The 19,613-nt window shown below is 36.9% G+C and overlaps 2 protein-coding genes across 6 annotated transcripts; one reads left to right on the top strand and one right to left on the bottom strand.

Annotated features, from left to right (window-relative positions):
• The first annotated feature begins 141 nt into the window (after positions 1–141).
• Positions 142–14,275, top strand: LOC109075154 (epiphycan-like). Of its 3 annotated transcripts, none has more exons than XM_042740327.1 (10): positions 142–363; positions 3,189–3,369; positions 8,890–9,094; positions 9,347–9,583; positions 10,055–10,879; positions 11,309–11,416; positions 11,846–12,004; positions 12,361–12,563; positions 12,814–12,909; positions 13,191–14,275. In XM_042740327.1, exons 2-10 carry the CDS (start codon positions 3,193–3,195, stop codon positions 13,359–13,361), a joined length of 2,181 nt encoding a protein of 726 aa, XP_042596261.1. In that variant the 5' UTR covers positions 142–363; positions 3,189–3,192; the 3' UTR covers positions 13,362–14,275. The 3 variants fall into 3 exon arrangements, with proteins under 3 accessions (XP_042596261.1, XP_042596253.1, XP_042596271.1); XM_042740319.1 differs by having other exon boundaries at positions 143–363; positions 3,186–3,369; XM_042740337.1 differs by lacking the exons at positions 9,347–9,583; positions 10,055–10,879; positions 11,309–11,416 and having other exon boundaries at positions 149–363; positions 3,186–3,369.
• LOC109075139 (SAFB-like transcription modulator) lies at positions 13,464–17,964 on the bottom strand. Of its 3 annotated transcripts, none has more exons than XM_042740346.1 (7): positions 17,724–17,964; positions 17,232–17,403; positions 17,010–17,145; positions 16,589–16,737; positions 16,324–16,417; positions 16,092–16,179; positions 13,464–15,225 (listed from the first exon to the last, which is right to left on the bottom strand). In XM_042740346.1, the coding sequence occupies exons 1-7, from the start codon at positions 17,772–17,774 to the stop codon at positions 14,503–14,505; spliced, it is 1,413 nt and encodes a 470-aa protein (XP_042596280.1). In that variant the 5' UTR covers positions 17,775–17,964; the 3' UTR covers positions 13,464–14,502. The 3 variants fall into 3 exon arrangements, with proteins under 3 accessions (XP_042596280.1, XP_042596293.1, XP_042596285.1); XM_042740359.1 differs by having other exon boundaries at positions 17,010–17,129; positions 17,724–17,896; XM_042740351.1 differs by lacking the exons at positions 17,010–17,145; positions 17,232–17,403 and having other exon boundaries at positions 17,724–17,896.
• Positions 17,965–19,613: the final 1,649 nt, after the last annotated feature.

The following is a 19,613-nucleotide window of genomic DNA, read 5'->3' as shown; positions in this document are numbered from 1 at the left end:
AAAAAGAAAGATGGTTGTAAGGGATTAAAGGATTTTCTCAGTTGGGGGTCTGTCAGCGTGCAAATTGTGTGTCCGTTCAGTGTGTGTGTGCGATGCAATGTGGTACGGGGTGGGCGCTGCTGTAGATGTGACCAAAACTCGATTTCTCCCTTTTCTCAGTCTCACTTCTTACCTTCACATATACAGGCAGGTAGGGCACACGGGTCTGGGAGTGTGTGTTCATGTACACTTCACACACACCCAGAAGCATCCACACACAGAAACACACTCACTGTGAGTGACCCATTGCCATTGGCCAGGCCCACCAACCCTCTGCCTGTCCGATCTGAAGAACAGGACCATTTGGGAAAGGAAGAGAAAGAGGTAAGGGTTCTACTTTGTGTTCTTCTAAATACTGGTGCTGTGCTTTAGAGCAGGGACCGGACCTAAGGGCTTCTTGGGGTCCCTTCTGCTGCTTAACCTCAGTTGTACTTGGCCACTGAGGCTAAACTAAAAAAGCTAAAATGAACTTTACTGACTGTACTGAGGCTTTCATATTGATTTTTTAATTTTATTTTTGTCTTGTAAATGATTGGCTTTGTGATATAAGGTGCACACCATGGTATTAATGAATCTCATAGTTTTTAGTAGCATTATAGTTTAATAGTTCACATAGGTCATATACACCTTTACTTAGGCTTTCATGATTTTTTTATTTTTTTTATTTTGTGGATTTCTGACTTGATGATATAATACCTCTACCATCCATCTCCATCACCTTCAGGAATCTTCTTACAATACAGTTATGTTGAAACTCAGGTGATTTACCATTTTTAACTGGGTTAACAGGTGATCTATGCGCTAGTGATGGCAATTTATGTATGTTCTTTATTGGCCAGTTTACTATTCCATGGTTTGTGGGGTTCATTTTGTGTGTGATAATGTTTGTGCTTGATTTTTAAGAGAGTGGTCGATTTTTTTTAAGCTTTACCAATAAAATATGAGTATTTAAAGATAATCTGATAGGATAGCTGTAATTATTGTTACAGACTCTTGATGTCTGGTCATTAACAAACAGTTCAGGTCAAGGGCCATATTATAGAAACTTCCAGTTTCAAATCTTCAGATAAATCTTCAGTTATAACAGTAAACAGATGAGATTTAGTAGATATGTCTGTAATATGTGTCTAATTAAGCTACAATGCTTTATGCATTTTGACTTATTGGAAGTAAATAAGTCATAAATTTGGCAATATTGGCAGAACCACTAGAGAAAAAGCAATTGTAAAATCAATGAGTATGTGGAACACTGTTGGGTTAAGCCAAAAACAACATTGGGATAGTTAGTTCTCACACACACATACTCACACAGGGTCTACGTACTGCAAACACTGTTGAGAGTGTGTAAAAGCTGAGCTCTGTGTGCAGTATAGTCCCTCTTTCAGCATTTCCCATCTGAAGCTGTCAGGCACTGGTACACTGAAGCTTTACTTTACTGAGACGACTGAACTAGTTTGTGACTGTAATCGATATCACAAATATATAATCTTTATTCATGACGTGATGGCATGTGTTCACAAGCTGTCAGAAACCCATAGGGAACTGATTTATGTCTAAAAATGCAGTCGTTTCTAGAGTGCAGCTATGCCCCAAAATAGCCTTCACTGAGCGTTACGTGGATGTGTGTGTGTGTGTGTGTGTGTGTGTGTGTGTGTATGAAAGAGAGAGAGATAGATAGAGAGAGATCATAACTCATTGCCATGCTGTCCACAAACCTCGGTGGAATTTCGAACTTGAGTGTAGAGTCAGACACTCATAAAGGGGCTCTGTCAGAGTTCTCCCTCTTTTTCTCTCTTTCGCCTAGTTCTCTCCGTTTCACCCAGAGGACCAGAACTTGGTCTGCCCATCAAGTACACCCTGCTCTGCCTCCTCTCCATTTGGTCATTGCTTTCCTCTGAGCCTCTTATCATTTATAAGAAATGTATATATCTTACATTAGCTCAAATTCTAATGATTATAACTGTTTGAGAAAAAAAACGAACATTATGTGTTTGACAACAAAATATGAGAGAGAATACAAAGCAATACATTGAGATTAAGAATGTAAGGAAGGGCTTGATAATGCATGATACTCCAAATAAATATTTGACAAATGTTTCTTATAGACAGCATTAAAAATTGAGAGTTTTGGACATTGTTAGTTATTAAGAACTTGTGATTAGGGGCTTATGGAATCTGCTCCCAGACTTAAATCCAGTCAGCAGAATTTTCCCCCAAAACCAGCACAGAAAATGGAAAAACATCTGCAGATTTCCTCTGGGTCAGCTGATGACAATGTGAAAATAATGTTTTATTTCCTTTCAGTTAGTATGGTTTTGTGATGGATAATTTACCCATACTCTTAAAAATAAAGTTCCCAAAGGGGGGATTTTGCAGCAATGCTGTATAAGAACCGCTGTAGTGAACAGTTCCTATACAAACATTTTTTTTTCTTATTGTGAAGAATATTTGAATAATGTAAAGAGCCTGTTTCCACTATAAAGAACCCTTTGTGCAATATAAATTCATGGAACCATATAAAACATTTATTCAAAGATGCCTAAAAAACTGAAAAACATTTTACAAGTCAACTTTTTTCACAACCTGTGCTATTTACAAAAATAAATAAATAAAATGCTATAAGGTATCATTGTGTTTAAAAAGAAACCTTTTATGATGTCAGGCATCTCACCTGTGACCTTTCAACTTTAAGGCACAAAGCAGTCATTGAGTGCATTCAAGATGGCTGCTGGGTTAGTTGGTGGTTACTTGGCTTTTGTAAGTGAGCTAAGGACTTTAGAGGTTTGTATTTCAGTATTACTGGCTGCCTACACCCTGGTAATGAATACTGTGTTCTCCAATCTTACAAAGTTGTGTCCTGTAATGACATGTGCATGGTGAGCCAAAGTCCATGATTTTTAAGACACTTGTGCCTCTTGTTAGAACATGTAAATCTACCTCCCCAGGGGTGTGTTATATTTTTTAAATGATCAAAAATAAAATACATTTTATAAGGTTGTGTCGCTTGATATTTTGTGGAATGATTATGCTGCTATATACAACCAGCCATTCACAAGAATCATCTTATTCAAACTGTTTACTACTCTGCTTCTACATCAACATTTTAAGATCTCAACAGACAATAATCCATCTGATTCTGTGTCTAGCAGGAAGATGATAACGCTGAGGTTGATGTGGGGACTCCTCGTCCTGTGTGTGGTGGCAGCCTCTCCCCGCAGATATGCCCGACAAGCAGAACTAGATAACTATGGCAACAACAATGTGGATTTAGACCTGAATGAGGATGGTGATGATGTCTATGACTATTACAATGGAATTGATGAACCACAGGTGAGAGAGTCTTTCAAGGTTTCAAAATTCATTAACTGGTTAAATTATCTTAATATGTTAATATGTGCAGTCATATGTCAATATTCTCATTCTCATGGATTTCGGGATGTCCCCTTTTTTGCAGCCTAGTTTCCATAAATGGGTTTTGGATTAGTACCTGAATTCTTTCATTTCAAGTAAAGGACCTATTTTCCAATGTATGTCTCATCTAAGTGTTTTGAATCAAGCCTTATTCATGTTTGGACCTCAGTTACTTATTCCTATTTCTACAAATTCATTAGTTTCCTCCAGTCTGTTGAGATGGCTAATGTTCAAGCATTGGACTCAGTTCTAATTGACATGCAGGAATGTATTTCTGCAGCTTTGCTTCGGGGTGACAACTTTTCATTTGCTCTGCTGATCCAAATGTTCCTGGGGATAATAGTATCCAGCTATGTCAGTCTTTGGTTTATGATTTTCATTTAGAAACTGATTTTAACCCAGCTGCTGTGCTTTAGGGTCGGTCACAGAGGGCATGTGGGCCTGTATTTACTCATCCTGTCTGATTTCAAGATCAGTATTCTGCTATGCCTACTAATGTTTGTCCTTTCTCGGTGAAGTGAAACTTAACAAGAACCATCATTTTCAGTAAATTGCCTTTTTATGATTGTCCTTGTATGTTGTTTAAAGAACTGCTCATGGACAGAGGCAGCAAAGTTCAGTGTGTCAGACTGATTTATCATTCTTTTTTTAATGTAACAAATACTTTTCTTGGAAATATCATCTGTATGATGGACAGACCAGATGTTGTTAAACATGAAATGTTCTCAGCTGAATTTTTCCACTGGCACAGCCTTATGTAATGAGAGGCAGACACTGGCATTTCTACTATACTGAAATACACTCATAATCAACAATTGTACAACACTAGTCATACATGTACATCAGATTATTTCACTTAAGCAACATTTTTTAGCTGGATTCACAATAACATTTTTGATAGTAGCTCAAAGCATCTAATTTTGCCAGTATTTTCTATCGAGTTGGCTGTCATTCCCTAAATTACATTTGTAGCAGCAACCACATAGAACATATTTTCTTTTTAAAGAAATGTTTTAGTTAATAACATTAATTTGGGAATGTCTGGTATTATTATACTTAACGTTCTTTACACGCTTTATTGAATGGAATGTTGTTGTAAACTGTCCATTGCACTGAGGTTTGATGGCCAGAAGTTAAGGTATGCAGGTATGAAGAAATGTATCATCTTCAGCATGGAAAAAAGACTAAAACTATGTTTGACTGGCACAAGCCAAGATGGGTTTTTAGAAGAATTACACTGAAGCCAAGAGGCTTAACTTGATCCTGATGTGAATGTTATGTAGTTAAACCCACAATCAAAAGCACACTTGTGAGTTACAGCTTATTTTCCTTGTGTAAGGCTCTTCATTTTCAACTCTTCAGGATATTATGAATGTTTCATAAGTTGTGGGAATGTTTGTCGTTCCTCACTATCACCACCATTTTTATTATTATGAAGAAATGCAGTTTCCAAACTGTAGTTAATTTAGCTTTCTGCTTAACTTTAGATAACTCCTTAATGTAAATAAACTGTACCAAGTAGATGTTAAGACTTTGTTTCATGTGAGTTACAAGTTGCTTGTACATGGAAGAGTGCTTTTAGGTTCCTTAGGCACATGTTGTATTTGTTTGTGTAAATGCATGAAAAGGGACATATAATGTATGTGCATGTGTATTTGTATTATACTCTCATTCGAGTGACTGCTGAAATGTTGCTCCTGATGCTGTGTGAATATTGGGCTCTAAAGGTTGGACTTATCAAAATACCTGTTCTAGAGGTTTCTGAAAAAAGCATAAAGCTATGCCAACAAAAAGCATGGAGGCATAAAAGCCATTGTATATACGTAGTTGCAATACAATCTATGTATGTTTGATAATTTTTTTTTATGCAAACTTTTCTCTATATTGCATATCAGTCCCAGCATGATGAAAATTTAAATTCAATTCAATTAAAATGTATTTGAATAGAACTTTTCACAATACACTTTGTTTCAAAGCAGCTTTATTGAAAATGAATGTGTCTACATTACAATTTAGAGTGATCTGTTATCAGAGGTGACTGTCCAAGTAATGTCCATTTCAGAAATGAACAGTTTAAGGTAACAGAATCACACAGTTAGCTAACATTAATTAATTCATATTAGGCATGAAAATAAAATGAGCTCATTAAAGCAATTATTACAAGTGTGATCATAATGATTACAATATATTATTAATTTTGTGAGTTTTGTGTTTTGATTTGGGTTGTTATGGTATGTGTTTTTTTTTTGGGTGAGATTTTTCTTTTTTTTTGTGTTGTTTTTTTTGGAGTGTTTTTATGAGGCTGGATCCATGCTGGAGCTGGTGTAATCTCTAGTTAAAAAGGCAGATGGAAAATAATTAACGTATCTGCTGTTCATATTGTTTCAAGCAAAAATTTGTTTATTTGAATTTCATCCAGTATAATTGGGAACAAGGGTATGAGATTCATTATGTGAATGCTTGGCTGAAGAGATGTGTCTTTAATCTAGATTTAAACTGGGAGAGTGTCTCTGAGCCCTGAACATTATCAGGAAGACTATTCCAGTGTTCCAGAAAGGTGAGAAAATGCTCTCCCTCCTTTAGTGGATTTAGAAATCCTATGTACTACTAAAAGTCTCATGACCTTAAAGAGCATGATCAGTTAAATATACAGGAGCAAAACCATTTAGGGCCTTATAGGTCAGTAGCAATATTTTGAAATCAACATGGAACTTAATAAGTAACCAGTGTAGATATGATAAAATTGGGGTAATATGATCATATTTTTTTTGACCTCGTAAGAACTCTAGCAGCTGCATTTTGGACTATCTGTAGCTTGTTTATTGAGGATGCAGTACAACTAGCTAGTAATGCATTAGAGTAATCCAGTCGAGAGTTCATGAATATGCAAACTAGCATTTCTGCGACAGAAACAGATAACATATTCCGTAGCTTAGCAATGTTTCTATGGTGGAAGAATTAAGGCTGTTTTTGTAACATGAAATATGATTTTTGAAAAATAAGTTGTTGTCTAATATAACCCCCAGGTCTTTAACTGCAGAGGATGATGTAAATGTGTATCCTCCTAGTTGCAAATTGTATTCTAAGACATTCAGTGTGCAGGTTTTTGGTCAAGTAAGTAATACCTCAGTCTTGTCTAAATTTAATAAAAGAAAATTACTGGTCATCCAATATTTTATATCTTTAACACAATCTGTCAACTTGGATAATTTAGAGATTTCATTGGGATAGATTGGCATAGTAGTGGAAACTAATTCCATGTTTTCTAATAATGTTGCCAAGTGGCAGCATGTTTATTGAAAATAACAAAGGGCCTGACACAGATCCTTGTGGCACCCCATAATTTACTGATGTTAACTTTTTTCACCATTTATGTAGACAAAATGGTAACGGTCTGCTAGGTACAAATTTAAACCACTGTAATGCCTGTCCCTGAATACCAGTATAATTTTGTAGTCAATCTAAGAGTATGTCATGGTCTAAAGTTTTGAAGGCAAGATCAAGTAAAACTAGCATTGAGACACATCCTTGGTCGGAAGCTCGGAAGCTAGGACTAAGTCATTTGTAATTTTAACTAACACAGTGTCTGTGCTATGATGGGGCCAGAATCCTTACTGATTTTTTTTTGCTGGAAGGAGCACAATTGAGTGGATACAACTCTAATATTTTAGACATAAACAGAAGATTTGAAATGGGTCTGTAATTTGCCAATTCATCCGGATCTAGTTGCAGTTTCTAGTAGTGGAAGTACAGGAAATCTGATAAAACTAGTGATATCAAAATGTTCAGATTGTTTTTGATGTTAATTACTATCGGGAATATATACACCTGCTGTAGAATAAGAAAATAACAGGTTAAATGTTAGGTTAAACTCAAACCAGCGACACCAGCAGTTTCAGTTGAACCTTATGACCTAACTAACTTTCAGCTGAACCTAATGACCCCTTTGCGTAAAAGTATAAAACAAACTGTTGCATTGCTTCCACAACAGAAAGTTAAAAATACTTTAAAACTTACACAACACTTATACAATGCACATTACTTTATAAAATCATCTTTTGTGTACCCTTGTCTAACTTTCTGACTAACAAAATGCTGACAGGCTTGTGAGTCACAGGCCTGGCTGCTGTAGAATAGATTTTTGTAGGGGTTCCAGAAAGCTCTCATGCATCCCGGTATCTGAAATGAATTTTTCATTGGCACAGTTTATTGCTTTACATGTTGTTGATTTCTTTAAGCCATCCTTTTAGCTTTTGGTTTTGAGTGTTTGGCTAGGTTGTTGTATGAAAAGCAAGCATATTCCAAGCAAGGCCTCTCATAGGCTTGTTGTTTTACGGACTCTCAGCATTAGTAGATTTCGGCCATTTGCCTTCATACCTGACTGTTGACAAAATTAATAGTGTAGTGCATTTTAATAAAATTACTGTTCTACAGCTTAATATTTTTTTTTTTTTTTTTTTAATAATTTAGTTTTAATAGGTTCAAGTTGACCATTATGTGAGACAAATGAGATGGGTCCTCTGGAGTTAACTGAACACTCTGGAAAGAAAATTTGCAGAAATATGTATTTTTCTGCTACCATGTATGTCTTGGTTCCACAAGGACCATTTTTGGAGAATAGCAGCTGCTTTCAGATGAGACAGTGAATGGTTTCACAGCTCCCCACTCTGGATTGTAGTGGAATCAAATACTAAAAATGTTGATAAAAGTAAGCAGAGTAAATGAAATGAAAAATGAATAGAATAGTTTTAAAAATGAGTACATCAATATGATCTGTAATTTGTCTCACACCTCGGAACAATTAGAATTTATTAGGAAGAGGGTGACTTTGAAAGCTTTGAATGAATAGGCTGATACCCATTGAAAAACCTATTCTCTTTCAAAGGTACAGCTATTTGCAGGGTCACACCTTTTACTGAACCTCAAAATTGTTTTTGTTACGATCAAATGTGTTCATGTGTCTGCAAGACTCTTATGTATTAGTAGGACAAACTGATGTCTAATGAATAAATGGTTTGTATCTGGGATATTTTTTAAAACCATATGTGGTGTGAATCAATTCAGTATAGCTCAAGGGTGTTCAGTCCCAGTCATGGAGGGCCAACATCCTACATATTTTAGTTCCAATCTGCCCCAACAAATCTGCCTAGAAGTTTCTAGTAATCCTCAAAACTTTAATTATCTGGTTCGGTTGTATTTAATCGGTAGGAGCTAAACTCCGCATGATGGTGTCTTTCCAGGAGCAGTATTGGATATCTTAACAGAGTGGGATAATTATGTTCTACTTGTTTTCAGCAGTCTTTTTAAACCAGAACTTTAAATTATTCAAACATTTTTAAATTCCAATTTTTTAAACCATCGGAAGTCTGAAAAGGCCTTGTTAGGGTTTGTAACATAACAAAAATGAATATTGTGTACCGAACTAAATTCTTCTTGCAGATAGAGATTGGCACCTTGAGCCCCGATGAGGATATTGATCCTTCACACCATGCCTCATTGGAGGAGGAAGAAGAGGAGGAGGTGGAGCATGAAAAACGGAGGACAGTTGAGGGGAGAGAAGACAAGGAATTACCCATAAAGCCTCAGCTGATTCCATCAGGCTTTGGGGAGTCAGGGACTCTGATGGGCCCTAGTGCACAGGGAGGTCTGTACTATGCATAGACAAATGCACACACTACTAATTGTCATGACTAGCATGCCAACCATTTCATCATGCTGTTGTTTCATTTAACTGGCAATCTGATTGGTTAAATGTGTTTTAACAATTCTTTAACTTGCTTTTTATGTGCATCATATTCAATTCATCACTCGTAGTGTTAACTGAACCAGTCCATATGTATCTAAGTGTAATTCTAATTCTAATAAGTGTTCTAACACCTAACCTTGTCTTGAACAGAGGAGGAGCTTCGTCTGACGCCCATTGACATCCTTCAGATTTCTGGGGACATTTCGGGTTCTGGTGAATTGAGCTCTGGAGACTTACTTGATGACAAAGCTTCCGGTTCTGGAAAGCCTTTGGGCTCTGGAGGTTCTGGGGCCTCTGGTGACATATCAGGTTCTGTGGACTCAGAGGACCTTGGTTCTGGAGTCTCTGGGCTTTCTGGTTCAGGCATAATATTGATCTCAGGTAGAGGTCAGTACTCAGGACTTTTGTTTGCTTTATATATTTACACTGTTAGAAAAAAAATGTGTTAAAATTGTACATTTAGGGGGAGAAAAGTTTGTCAATGGGGCAGTAATCTTGTACCTTATCAATCTTTAATGGTGCATATTAAATGTCCCTTTACAATTTTTGTACAGTTTTTCTGATAGTATAGACTGAGAGGATTCTTGATTACCTAGCACAATATTTGTTTTTCTGTGGGTGAAGTGGAGTCAAATTTATGGTCTCTTCCTTTTAGACCTTAGTGGGGAGGGATTTCCTGAGGGTTTTAAAGCAAGTAATCAGGATCTGTAATTCACAACCATTTAACTGTTTTGTATTGGATAAATGTTGATTCAAAATGGGTAACTCGTAATCATTGCCAGCATTGCTGTCATGTTATCTCTCATCTACTGTTGAGGAGGCTAATTTCTTTCTTGCCACCCCACCTTGTCTCTCAAGAGGAGGAGCTCCACTTGACGCTTGAAACCATTCCACACGAGGCCTCTGGGGATTTTTGGGAGTCTGGAGTTTCTGCATTACCTGAGGTGTCAGGAGAGCCTTCAGCCACTGTGGTTCTTGAGGTATTTGGAGAGCCTGTGACTTCTGGGGTACTTGAGATATTAGGCAATCCTGGGGCCACTGGAGTACCTGAGCTGTCAGGAGAGTTTGAGGCTTCTGGGGTACCTGAGGTGTCAGGAGAGTCTGGGGCCTCTGGGGTACCTGAGGTGTCAGGAGAATCTGGGGTCTCTGGGGTACCTGAGGTGTCAGGAGAATCTGGGGTTCCAGAGGTTTCAGGAGAGCCTGGGGCCTCTGGGGTACCTGAAATGTCAGGAGAGTTGGGGCTCTCTGGGGTGCCAGAGGTATCGGGAGAGTCTGGGACCTCCGGGGAGCCTGAGGTGTCTGGAGAGTCTGGGATCTCTGGGATGAATGAGGTGCCTGGAGAGTCTGGGATCTCTGGGATGAATGAGGTGTCTGGAGAGTCTGGGATCTCTGAGTTGAATGAGGTGTCTGGAGAGTCTGGGACCTCCGGGGTGCCTGAGGTGTCTGGAGAGCCTGTGATCTCTGGGGGCCCTGAGTTGTCTGGGGAGTCTGAGTTCTCTGTGGTGCCTGAGGTGTCTGGGGAGCCTGGAACCTTTGATTTGTTTGGAGAGTCTGGGGTCCCCGAAGAGACTAAACAGCCTGAGGTCACTTTCGAGTCAGGAGAATCTGGGAGCCCAGAAGAGTCTGGGGTGACTGAGGCCCCAGTCGTCACCACTGAAATATTAATACCTGACTTAGATGAAGGTCAGTACCATGATATCAATACTATGCACTTCTATGACTCATATTTATGACAGAAATCTGGTAGTGTTGGTTACTGGAGTCATTTTTTTTGGAAAAATAGCTTAGACAATAGTCTAATGGAAGAATAGTTTAGACAAGTTTAACAACAGTTACAATCACTATTGAATTTATTGTTGCACCCATCAATTCTAAACTCTAACCATTTTCTACCAATCCTCTGATATTATTCCCTCTGTGAAACCCATATACTTCATTTAACTGGCTGACCATGGTTAAATGTGTATTCATTTGCTCTGGTGTGCATTATAACAATAATAATTATTATAAATTCTCAGTGTTAGTATTAATCACTGTCTGTCCTGTTCCATTGTTCATCTGTCCATGTGCTAATCTGTCTCCTAACACCTTCATGTTGTTGTGTTTAACAAGAGGAGGAGATACTCCTAACTACCCCGACCACTCCCTTGGAGGGGGCTGGGGGTGATATAGGGTCAGGGATACCTGATACTGACAAAGATATTGAAACAGATACAACAGGTCAGTATTTCACTTGTATTTAACCATTCTTAAGGCAATTAAGATGATTCCATAATATGTATCCTCAGTAGTTTTAAGACCTGTTCAGTGTGATAGCTAATTAAGTTCTGTTGCCACCATAGATACCTATATATCACATGATTAGTTCAGGTGTGTTTAATTGACCTATCGGTAAGCTCTGCCCTCCTTAGTTACTGTTGCAAACTCATAGCAGACAAACAAATGTTGCTAACTGTCTTACAATGACAGCTGTCAAAAGCATATGTTCATGTAACTTTTGTAGTCTCTTAACAATATGATACAAAAGTGCAAAATGTTTGCCTCATGTCTCCCAGCAGGTGGCCTCTGGCACATGCATCAGTACAGTTTCTGTGTTTTACTATGTATTTGTGTCTGTCTTCTGAATGCCACTTGTTAATTTGGTGGTAGGTATGGCTACCTGTATGCTCTGCACCTGCCTGGTTGGATCTGTGTACTGTGATGACCTTAAGCTGGACCGTGTTCCTCCCCTCTCCAAAGAAACCACTCATTTCTATGCCCGCTACAACAAAATTGCTGGGATCAGCAAGTCTGACTTCGCCAACCTGAGTATGTGTTTAATCAAAGGGACAGTCAAAGTTTTAATCGTGTCACAGTTAAATCAAGTCAGTATGAATTGACAAAAAAATTATCAAATCAAGCACTGCTCTAATTGTTTTTTCTAGCTGAACGTCTGGTTTCATTCAGAAATGAATCACATTACAGAAGTAATGTTGCAAATGGGTTGCAATTCCTGTTGACTTGAAGGCTAGAGTTCATATAGACAGCAGTTTGTCTAATAACATTTCATAACCAGATCTGTTAGCTTAATCAATGTTTGATAGCTTTAGCCTGATGCTAAAATATGAATTTAGTTTTTTCATGAACTGCACTGAATGGTCTTTTTGTCTTTTGTTGTTATAAAGATAAATTAAAGAGGATCGATCTGACTAGCAATGGCATTTCCAGGATCGAAGATGATGCTTTCTTTGGCCTTCCTGCTCTGGAGGAGTTGATATTACGAGAGAATAGTATTAGACAACTTCCTGCTCTAGCACCCTCTATGACCCTTATTGATGCCTCTCACAACCAGTTGGGCAGCACTGGCATTCAGAGAGAAGCTTTCAAGGTAAGAAAAGCAGTAAGAATAAAAAAAGTGGTGTTTAATAACAAAGCATTAGCCCACCTTTAGCCCATTATTTTCTGAGGTTTCCTTACATAGTCTTCCTTGATCCTGATAGCCTACTGTTGTGCAAGCAGACCCAAAGGAACAACTTACAATTCATTTAAATTAGAGAAAACCTAACAAGATGTGTTGAGTTTACCTTAGATAATTATGTTTGACAGAATTGTTATCAGCTCATGATTTCTGTTTCCAGGACATGTCGGGGCTACTTTACCTTTACTTGACGGACAACAACATAGACCACATCCCAGTTCCTTTGCCTGACAGCCTGCGCTCTCTGCACCTACAGGTACCTGTACTCCCACCTCACTAGTGCCACCTTGTGGACATCTATGGCACTTGACACCTAACTGAAACAATAACATTTGCATACAGATTTGAATTGAAAGGAGCTAGTTTACATTTAAAAAGTCTACAGATCTACATAGTGGTATTTAATGAACACTGACATCTTTGCTGCAGTAAAATTAAGTATCACACAAATTTAAACATTTATAATAATTATTTTACATGAACATAATGTGTGTAGCTGGATGCTACATTGAAAACATTATCTGTTTTATCATTCAGAATAATAATATCCAAATGATACACGAGGACACCTTCTGCAATCCGCATGACTTGAATTACATCCGCAACTCTCTTGAAGACGTTCGCCTGGACGGTAATCCCATCAACCTAAGCAGAACCCCGCAGGCCTACATATGTTTGCCACGTATCCCTGTTGGTGCCCTTATTTAAACTGAAAAATGCACACTCAAATGCACGCATACAAAACTCACACGTATGCACATGCCTCAAAACTCCTCTGTACGTACCTCTCTCTCTCTCTCTCTCTCTCTCTTTTACTTTGGGCTCAAGCAAACACTTGGATATGAATGGCTGTCTTTAAAGGAGGTTGGCATAAATACATAAACTCACCCTCTCACAGGAGTTCTGGTGGACACTTCCAACTCTACGCTGCTTGTGTTTCTACCTTTCGACACAGTACATACTTTTCATAATGTATGAGGTTTGTAATCATATCTGGATTTATGACGTCTCAAACACACATATGTGTCTAACTTCATAAACAATCTCTTTTAGAGAAAAAGAGAGCCATGCGTAACTCAGAACATTTTTTATTTATCAAATACTAATGAACCTTTTACAAGTGCAAATATGAACAAAACCGCACAAAAACCCTCTTTGTGTGCTGTACTGGTCGCCTGTCTGGGGTTAGCTGCAAAAGCCAGCCCAAATTGTTTAAATATGTTTGTTTTGTAAATGAAATATTGTTAATATTCATATAGAATTTAACAAATGTTTTTCATAATTAACATAAACTAATTGAAACTGGTGCTCAATTAACTTTTTGAAAGGTAAATTTGACTAATGCAATAAAAGAAGCATTCTAACAATGAATTTGTTGTAAAGTCTGTATTGTAATATAAATACATATAAGTTGTTTTTATATTATTGTTTTAAAAGAACTGCAATATTTTGGTATATCACAATTCAAGCTGTTGTAATGACCAATGGCCTTCAAAATGAACATTTCAGAACTGTTGTATTGGCTGAGAATTGATTCGGGGTTAAATATTAGCTCAGCATTGTGTGTTTTGTATTGAAATAATCACACCTGAATAAACTTTTCTGATGACCTCTCCAAAACAGAGGTGGCTTAACGTTTTCATTGTTAGCTTGTAAAGTCTTCAAAGGCATGAAAGCAACACTTATCGCTCTCTTAAACAAGCATCGCTATTACCATTACAAAACCAATCACTGTAACACAGCACAATCCACTTCTGGCAACAGAAAACAGTTTTACTTCGAACAGAAGGTGTACAAAAAAAATGACATATACATATAATGGGTCCCATTCGGAACAGATAGTTCCATATTAGAAGTTCTCGATGAGCTTTTCAAACAGGTTGAGGAATTTCTGCCTCCTCTCTAAGGAAGCCGGTTCCATCACTAAGGGAATTGAGGTATCCGTTGCTTCTGTACTATCGTTCAGATTAGCCATCTGCTCCCCTTTTTCCGTCCCATGCTGCTGCTCTAGAATGGCACGCTCTCGTTCAAGCTTTGCCCTTTCTCTGTCAAGAATCGCTCTTTCCTTTTCCAGCTGAGCTCGGATGTACTCCACAGAGGCCCTGTCTCTCTCCACAGCGGCCTTTTCTCTCTCCAGAGAGGCCCTGTCTCGGTCCAATGCTGCGAGTTCTCGTTCTACTCCTGCTCTTTCTCGATCTAAAACCATCTTCTCCCGCTCCAGGACCATCCTCTCGTATTCAATAGCAGCTTTGTCGCTCTCTAGGATGGCCCTTTCGTGCTCCATCTCATCCCTGTCTCTGTCCAGCTCTACCCTGTCTCGCCCCATTTCTTCAGACATCATGTCATCCTCTTCGACGAACAGCTCGATCTCGCTTCTGTCCGGCTCCCGCGCCCTCTTGCTCCTCCTGCGTGTGGTGTTGTTCGGGCGATACTCGCTGTCGTCGCCCACGGTAGAAGTGTCTAGAGTGACTTCACTTCCTGCGAGTCTACCCTCCATAGCGTCGTCCATAAGGGAGAACCACGGCCAGTTAGTGGGGTTCACCGAGACGCCAGGTGGGGGATTCTTCATTTCCTGATACACGCAAGGTACACGGACACAAACAGTTTATGAGTGGTGAGCAAGCAGAGGGCAAGATCCTGCCGATTAGGTTTGTGTAACGATGTATGATGTTCATAATTATGTAATGTAAATAATCATAATATTAATATATAATGCCATATTATGAAGGTAAAATGTTTACATTTATTAAATTAAATGGCATTTACATAATTTGTGTAATTTTAATTAATGTGTGTGTGTGTATATATATATATATATATATATATATATATATATATATATATATATATATATAATATATATATATATATATAATACAACCAAACGTTTTTTAATAAATTATATGTATCATTTTATATTATATTTTAATAAGGAATGAAGGAATCATTTTATATTATACATTTTATATATATTTTTTAATTCTAATTATATATGCATATAATTATATAATGCTGTTTATGCATATAATACACTCATGAAAATATTAAATTTTAATTTAACTTTTATATTTATATATAGACATACACACACACACACACAATCATCATTTGTCAACCTTAAATTTAATTACTGTCATTTGTAAGTATATAACACACATTACTTGGAATTATATATATGTATATATATATATATATATATATATATATATATATATATATATATATATATATATATATATATATATATATATAATAAAACACACACACATACATATATATATACCGGTATATATATATATATATATATATATATATATATATATACATATAATATATATATATATACACACACAAATATATTAAGTAATACATAGTATTAATATCTATTATTACAGAAATGAAAACTACTGAACACTCATAACATGGCATTTAGCATACCTTATACTTCATCTTAAGGTTCTCCCATTTCCTCCTGGCCTGGCTGGCAGAAATTTCCCTTTGCAGACCCAGCTCTTTCAAGATGGCCCTATGGCACAAAGATATACAGACTTCAAACACTACCTGCTGCAGGTTGTTAGCATAAACATCTACTGTATGCTTCTTTATTGGTGCAAAGTCGTGAATGTGTGAGTATGCATGTGTAACTGTCTGCTGGTGGTGAAGGGTTTACCTATAAGCCAGAGTTGAAGAATTTCTCTTTCCAGTGAAAAGTGAGTCGTTGGTCACGCGCAACTTCACGAATCTAACAAATTCTTCATTTGACACTTGAAGCGTACACACAGAAACACACACGCAGATGTTAACAACGGTAGTACACGTGATTTGTATAATGCATGCATTCAATTTACGTGGCCAGCTCAATGCTAAACTGCTAAATTGGGACAGTTAATTTAATGCATTTGGACTTTAAATACATACAGGTAACTGCTACTCACTTTTATAAATGAATTCTGCATGATCTGGGCCATCCTTAATGTCCTCCGAGGGACTCTGTACAGTGTAAAGTTCGTGGTCCATACTTGCGTCTGTTGTCTTTGAGTCATCAAGTGCGCTACTCATGGCGCTAGTGCACAAGCGAAGGGCACTAGAAGAGAAAATGGAGGGTTTACGTTCATTCCTTCTGCCATTGATTCATAGCGGTTCGAGGGCACATACCGCCACCTACTGGACTGCTGTTTTTTTCACATTGTCAAAAAAAAAAAAAAAGGTGAGGGAAAAGTAGTCTACAAAGATCGTCTTAAACATGAATTTGTTATTAGAAATGTATGTTAGCGTTAATCTTTAACAGTACTTGAAATAAAAATATACTTTTTTATAAAAAAGCCTATAATCTCAACGAAAGCGTTCGTATTCTACCTCTCAGGATGTGCTTCTTTACAAACAATTAAATGACTTTCGAAATCGTCTCTTCGTAAAACTGTAGTTTTGCAGTAGGGGCAATGATAATGTAGTGATGGTCGACAGTCAAATCCACATCTGTGAATGGAGAAACCTACAGCGTGAAAAATTGTATAATTATGAAAATATTGCCTTACGAAGCCTGTATATTTCTATATTCAAAACAACAGATGTACGCACCCTCGTAGAAAACGGCCCTGTTAAAATGTCTTGTCATGTGCAGTTTTAATTTGTCATTTCTTGTAGACTTAAATACACTCTCAGAGCAAAAGGGGCAGTGGAAACCACCGCAGCACGTCGTGCATTGATGTAAGGGGGGCAGTGAGTGGCCTTTCTGAACTGTTATGTGTGTCTAAAAGAAAAACAAGACTACAAATTAATCCTCCAGGAACTTTGATTTCTAGTATTTCACTCTATTACAATAATAGAGTACAACACAGGAAAGCTGGGTGGCACGTGTAAACTAAAACACCACCTGTATGTATTAATTAAGCCGTACACACAACCATTCCATAACTAGGAAATGCGAAAAGCATCCCGTTTTGTGTCAGCTGTCGTGGTCTCAAACCCATCTATGTCTACTCGATGAGCAGCTTAGTGTCGAGATTAGATGTTGCAAGTATGTCTCATATAATGCACAAATATAATCGACAAAATAAGCTTGATACTCACTAAGATAGGACCAGGCATGCTCTCTTTCATTTTTACATTGTCACTTGTCATGTTTACAATCTCGAGTCCCGAAACTGTTGGCCTAGATCGGTTGGACTAAAACTGCTGGCGGATCTGTAGGCTACTGTAAATGGCGGTGCAGTAATGCAAATACGCCCTTCGATACAGACAAGTCACTTTGCTTAGTAAAAAAATGCTTTCGTATTTAGAGTAAAAAGAACAACACGCCTCACACATTTGGGTGAAGAACAGATGGATGCATATAAGGTTTAATTTGACAAATACATGCATTTATTTTTCATAAGTCTCTCCAATACAAAGATGGCAGCAGAGAGACTCAAGAGGCAGGTTCATACGTGGTCTGGGAGCACCGACATGTTGGAGCGGTCAAAAAGGCACTTCAGTGTGATAAATAAAGTTAGTGTGTTTGGGAAACAAATTCGTAGGATACTTACATGTTTGGGTGATGTTCTTCCAGATGTTTTCCACAACGTATGCATTTTGTAGACAACTTAAGTTTGTTTACTACAAAAAGATGGATTTTTGTTTTTATCTGCCCTTTTTTTACTGCAGAAATGTAATGCAATACAAAAGAAACAAATAATATAGAACAAAGAACATAGAACATATGTGGGGGAATATACACTCTCTCCTCTGTAATCATCAAAATTAAAAGAAATAAACATTTGAAATATATCAGTCTGTGTGTAAATGAATGAATATAATATACAAGTTTCACTTTTTGAATGGAATTAGTGAAATAAATCAACTTTTTGATGATATTTTAATTATATGACCAGCACCTGTTTTATATATATATATATATATATAATATATATATATATATATATATATATATATGTATATATTATATATATATATATATATATATATATGTATATATAATATCTCCAAAGTGCATTCACATCAAGGCAGTATTTGTTGTTATGAATTTTTATTTATGCTTGCTGATTTTAAAAAATGCATAGACTTTTCGAAGTGATGACATTAATAAATGTAGGTCAGAAGCAAATATTTTAAGCTGGGTTTAAATTTAAGGTATCTTTGTGGATATGGTATTTACCCAACATACAAATAAAGTTTAAGACATCATATAAGTCCTTATTTTCAGAAATATAAGAACGGAAAACCTTACTGATGGAAATACCACAGAGCTGGTGGAACACAAGAAATAAGGAAGCTGATATTTAAAGAAAGAATAGTTTAGAATAATAATAGAAATAGAATAAATGCATAAATAGATTCTTCTTCCTCTTGGCGGAAAGAGCAGAGAGGAGAAATATTATGGTTAAGCTGACTCACTAAAGTTGACTTAGCTGAACAAATCAGACTGGCTAACCTAATGTGAGTTATGAACATGGAACAAATTAACTCAGTTGATACAAGGTTATCACACAGTTTTAAATGTTAAGGGCATATAAGGACTTTTTAGAGATGCTGCAACGGTCAAACATGTCAGACTAGCACATGTTTACATAGAAAAACTATGGAAAAGCAGCACAGTGAAATACAATTGTGTTCTGTGTGAACGGCGCCTTAAGTCTGTCAGGCTGTGCTTTATGACCATCAGTTTCATGTACAAATGGTTTACTAATGTCATTGTGGTATCATCTGCAATATGCATTTTGCATTTTGCAAATCATTTTAATTTGTAAATAAACAATTCGTGACTTACTAGCAGATATTGACCCTTTAAATGTGGCGGACTCACGGATGTTATAATAAAATATATTGATAAAAATATTAAGTAATCTAGACCTATTAAGATGTGTAAAGATGCTGGTTTTTTTTTTTTATTTTTTATATTTTATTATAATTTTAATAATAGTTTTTTATTAGGTTATATTTTTTTTTTTAGTTTTTATTTAT

This window comes from Cyprinus carpio, chromosome A4, assembly GCF_018340385.1.
Source record: "Cyprinus carpio isolate SPL01 chromosome A4, ASM1834038v1, whole genome shotgun sequence".
In the NCBI taxonomy this organism is placed as follows: Eukaryota; Metazoa; Chordata; class Actinopteri; order Cypriniformes; family Cyprinidae; genus Cyprinus; species Cyprinus carpio.
Note: the sequence above shows the minus strand (reverse complement) of the source record. Positions and strands in the feature narration are given on the sequence as shown.

Excerpts from the sequence above, each read along its gene's own strand:
- LOC109075154 (XM_042740327.1), top strand. The coding sequence starts at position 3,193 with ATGATAACGCTGAGGTTGATGTGGGGACTCCTCGTCCTGTGTGTGGTG. Across the intron at positions 12,005-12,360 it reads GTCTGACTTCGCCAACCTGA|ATAAATTAAAGAGGATCGAT; the intron begins GTATGTGTTTAA and ends GTTGTTATAAAG. Across the intron at positions 12,910-13,190 it reads TGCGCTCTCTGCACCTACAG|AATAATAATATCCAAATGAT; the intron begins GTACCTGTACTC and ends TTTATCATTCAG.
- LOC109075139 (XM_042740346.1), bottom strand. The coding sequence starts at position 17,774 with ATGACAAGTGACAATGTAAAAATGAAAGAGAGCATGCCTGGTCCTATC. Across the intron at positions 17,146-17,231 it reads CAGGGCCGTTTTCTACGAGG|GTTTCTCCATTCACAGATGT; the intron begins GTGCGTACATCT and ends TTCACGCTGTAG. Across the intron at positions 16,738-17,009 it reads AAAGAAGCACATCCTGAGAG|TGCCCTTCGCTTGTGCACTA; the intron begins GTAGAATACGAA and ends TTTCTCTTCTAG.